The sequence below is a fragment of the Apis dorsata genome, unplaced genomic scaffold, assembly GCF_000469605.1.
Source record: "Apis dorsata unplaced genomic scaffold, Apis dorsata 1.3 scaffold_113, whole genome shotgun sequence".
NCBI lineage: Eukaryota > Metazoa > Arthropoda > Insecta > Hymenoptera > Apidae > Apis > Apis dorsata.
The window spans coordinates 1,371,256-1,375,704 of record NW_006263408.1 but is presented as its reverse complement, the minus strand read 5'-3'; the positions used below and the strand labels follow the sequence as shown (position 1 = coordinate 1,375,704).

The 4,449-nt window shown below is 20.9% G+C and overlaps 2 protein-coding genes across 2 annotated transcripts in view; both read right to left on the bottom strand.

The window, feature by feature from the left end:
• The window catches only part of LOC102675221 (eukaryotic translation initiation factor 3 subunit A), a 5,446-nt gene extending 4,566 nt beyond the window's left edge, over positions 1–880 (bottom strand). The window contains exon 1 of the mRNA XM_006612523.2: positions 654–880. Coding sequence (XP_006612586.1) covers positions 654–673 — 20 coding nt within the window. The 5' untranslated portion in view covers positions 674–880. The remainder of the gene's footprint in view (positions 1–653) is intronic.
• A 283-nt stretch (positions 881–1,163) lies between these two features.
• Positions 1,164–2,774, bottom strand: LOC102675359 (DENN domain-containing protein 10-like). Its single transcript, XM_006612524.2, has 4 exons — positions 2,294–2,774; positions 1,766–2,197; positions 1,583–1,700; positions 1,164–1,500 (listed from the first exon to the last, which is right to left on the bottom strand). The coding sequence occupies exons 1-4, from the start codon at positions 2,528–2,530 to the stop codon at positions 1,229–1,231; spliced, it is 1,059 nt and encodes a 352-aa protein (XP_006612587.1). The 5' UTR covers positions 2,531–2,774; the 3' UTR covers positions 1,164–1,228.
• Between the last annotated feature and the right edge of the window lie 1,675 nt (positions 2,775–4,449).

The window sequence follows — 4,449 nt, the reverse complement described above, 5'->3', positions numbered from 1 at the left end:
AAAAAAAAAAAAAAAAAAAAAATAAATATTTTTTTAAGCTTTTAAATAAAAATAATTTAATAATTATTTTGATTTGTAATTTATTGATTCAATATTTATAATAATTTAATATAAATTCTTATAAACTATGTTAATAGTTATGAAAAATATAGGTCAAGTTTATGTAATAGAATAAATAAATAGATATAATACTATCAAAGTCAATTCAATGTTAATAACATAAAAAAAGAAAAATTTTTAATTTTCAATGTCTGAAAAATACAAAAATTTTTATTCTATTTTATAAAAAAAAACATTGAATTCATCAAATAATTCATCAATAAATTAAAATAATATATGTAGCAAAAGCAAATGTTATATTTTGTTTATTATTGCATTTTGTTCCCGAAGTGCTAATCTTGCACGATTATTTTATTTTTGGTATATATGGTTAGACATTAATATTTTTAAAATCTAGAGACATGATAGACGTGACTGTAGACAATATAAACGTTATACAACAAGTAGAAAATATCACTTATATGATTAACCAATATTGTATAAATATGCATTGGAGGCAAAATAATATGGATTGTGAAATTTTTAAATAAATAAAATAAAAGAATTTTTGAAGTATGGATTAAATAGCTATCGGCCATGTCATATCTTGTTAACGAAATAGTATACGTACCATTTGCTCTTTTTAGAGCATTTTCTGGTCTTTGTCCATATCGCGCCATTTTTTCAGACGGATATAGTTAATTTCACACCATACAACTTATCGCAAAATCCGCTAATATATATGTAAAATCTAGAATTTACTTTTTTTTACCACGCGACGTTTGTCACAGCGGACCTCGACCGCGTGTACCGGATGAAAGACGGCTATTACAGAAAAATGGCTTCCTGTAATATGTAAGTCAAATCAACCAATTTCGTTTTTAAGTACTTTAAGAATAATTAATATCAATAAAATATTTTAAAAAGAACAATTAAGTTTATTATTCTTAATATGTAAATAATAAATATATTAAAGTTATTATAAATATTTTAAAGGTTTCGATTATCGATGAACAAGAATAATATGCAAATTTGACACTAGATGTCGTAAAAATCTATTTCTTGAGTTCAAATTTAAATTTTTTAGATTTTTTTTAAAATTATAATCAAAGTATTACACTAAATATGATGAAATCATTTATTTAATTACAATATAATTAAATGAATATATTTATAAAAATATATAAAATTACAATAAAAATAAATTTTCTGCTATAGCCAAGTTAATTAAAAAATTTTCTACTGCAGGTGGTAAATTTTTTTCTTTCAATGTTTGCGCTGATACCATTTTTCTTCCATCAGGACCTTGAACTACAGCTAAAGATTTCAGCTGATTCAATAGATCTTGAGTTTTATCATTTATTTCAGATATTATTTGAGTTTCTATATAAGATTGATTTTCACTTAATTGAATCATAAATAAAGCTATTTCTTTGTGTGTTTTTGTCATTGTTAGGCTTTCTAAAAAAATAGTAATTTTAATACAATATATTTATAAAAGTAATAGTGTTTGAAAGTGTTTTTACTTAATTTTTTCTTTTACCTTTTGCATGCGAAGCAACTGTAATTTCTCTGGCTGGAATATTTACAAGTAAATCAAATAAATCTGTTCTTGATGATATAGAGCTATTTCTACAGCCTGCAATGTAATATGACTGTCCCTATAAAAAATATAATTAGTTTAAATTTATGATAATTTTAAATAATAAGTTATATATTAATATACTTTTAGTTCTGCCAATTCATCATCAATTAAATCAATCCAAGGAAACAAGTTATCAGTGACTTTGCGATGTTTCATCAATGCAGGAAATATTCCAATCCATTTCAGTAATTGTTCTAAACTATGATGGTAGACTATTATTCTTTTTTTTAGAAGAAGAGCTGTATATATCAATATTGTTTCTAATTCAAATGTTTTAATCATTTCTCTAATATTTGTATTTGTTATAAAACAATGACTATTAAAGTCATCAGAAACAAATGTTCCATTTTCTTGAGTAGAACATGAGCCTTTTGTAAATACAGATAAATACAATTGTAATATTTCTGTTGGTTTTCCAGTTTTACAATACATTTTGCTAAGGACTCTTGATAATACTTCATATTTTCTTGGATTGAAATCCTTGGCAAATAAAATCAATGCGAATTGCTTCACCTATTTTGAACATAATTTTAAGATACATTTATTAACTATATAATATAATATCTATATAATTATTTTCATGTTTTTTTTTTAAATTGGATAACTTACTTTTGGTAATTTGTCTGAATCAAATACTTCACTACAATGTATATAAAACCAATCATATTTATGTCTTGAAAATACAAATACTTGGGGAGAATTATGTTCTACTTCTAAATTGCATTTTCTTGCAACAACTGTTTTTTGTGACTCAGAAACTATTGGATAAGACCATGTCCATAATATATCACCATTAGAATCTTTTTCAATTATGCTACATGATAGCAAATCTGTAAGAGGTGCCATTTCGAAAATACATATGTTACTGATAGATGAATTCGTCAAATAATATTAAAATGAACAGACATCATATTAATCTATTTGTAATTCTTTTTATTAAGATATTTAAACAATATGTAATTATTACATTTTAATATAAGTATTTATACTATGGATACATATTAAAATAAAGTTTGTTAAATTTGACGTTTCTTAAGGTTATATTTCACATACAGATTATATTAATATAAACGAAAGATAGGATATATCCAGCGTTGCCGAAGTACGTAGAATCTGATATTAGATTCACTATTTTGTAGTATTACATAGTACGTTCTATCATCAGGTAGATGGCGTCGTCAAATTTCTTTTAATTTGTTTCCTCTCTACTACTTCCATAGCATAGAATTTAACGTTAGATATTAGCATCTCTTTGGGCAATAGATTTTTGGAAACTTTTCATCTTCAATTAAGGAGTGAGAGTGTCATTCGAAATGAAATATCAATCGTGTAAAAAAAAGACTTCATGATATTTTGGAGTGATGAATTTAGAAATTATATTGAAATTCGGTTATCAAAATTAATAAATTCAATATAGAATAATTAATAAAAAAATATTATTTTGTTATATTCCAATATAAATATGAATTTATTCATATTAATTTTAAATTTCGTATTCATTTTAAATTTCTTTAAAATATGAATGTTGAATAGTAAGATAAATTATTTTCTCATTTTCTATTAATAAGAAAAATATAAATTTCTGATCCTATTCGTAAAAAAGATTTTAAAAATCGTATAAATTAATTCACAAAATTATATACTATTAGAATGAATATAGAATATGAATATGAATATCACAGCAAGGTAAGAATAGAGCCATATTCAATGGGATTTTTTATTGCATATTCTGAAATATCGATCATACAAAATATCAAGTTTTGATATATCTTTTACGATTTAGATTTGGATCCAAATGAATATAGAATTATATCTTTAATTTAATCACGAAAATGATAAAAAGAAACAAAAATTAGAATATATCTATAGATATAATACGTTTTTGTTACAATGTATTTATATTTATATGTATTTATATTTTAATTTTCGTTATATTTTTATATAATTATTTATATGCATACATATACATGCATATATACATACATATTATATATAAATTTAAAAAACTTGATAATTTTTATGTAAATAATAAAATTATAAATGAGATATAAGATATATTAATAATAATTAAAAGATACAGTATATTAATAATAATATTTTTTGTTTTACGATTTTACAAAGCAAAATATGATAAGATTTTTTTATATTTTAAGAATTTTAGTGATTTTCCTAATTTATTTATATATACATGTAACATTAACGATTTAGTATAAAAAATAAATATAATATTAATGACGAATATAACGATTGAAATTTAAATCTAATTTTACTATAAAAACTATAAATAAAATCTAAATCAAACTTATAAGAAATAAAATACATAAAAATTTATATTTTTTGACTTGCGCACATTATAAATGATTAATTATGAAACAATTAATTATTACAGATAATTCTAAAGACAATTTATTATAACCTTAATTTTTTCTACTTTTATTGCATCAAATTTTTATTTTCAAAACTATTAATATAATGAACATGATTTTTTTTTTATTCATGAAGATTAAATAAACAAATAATTATCTTTTAATATAAAAAAACTATTATTCATTTATTTGGCAATTAATTTATTACTATTTACTTATTTATTTATTTATATATTTACATATTTATTTAATTAATTAAGAATATATATATATATTTCATTCATAAATTATTATAAAAATTAGATAATCAAAAATTAGACTATTATTATATTATTATATTTAATATATTTTAATTACTTCAATTAATTATATTAAAAGTAAATTAATAAGATTATTTTA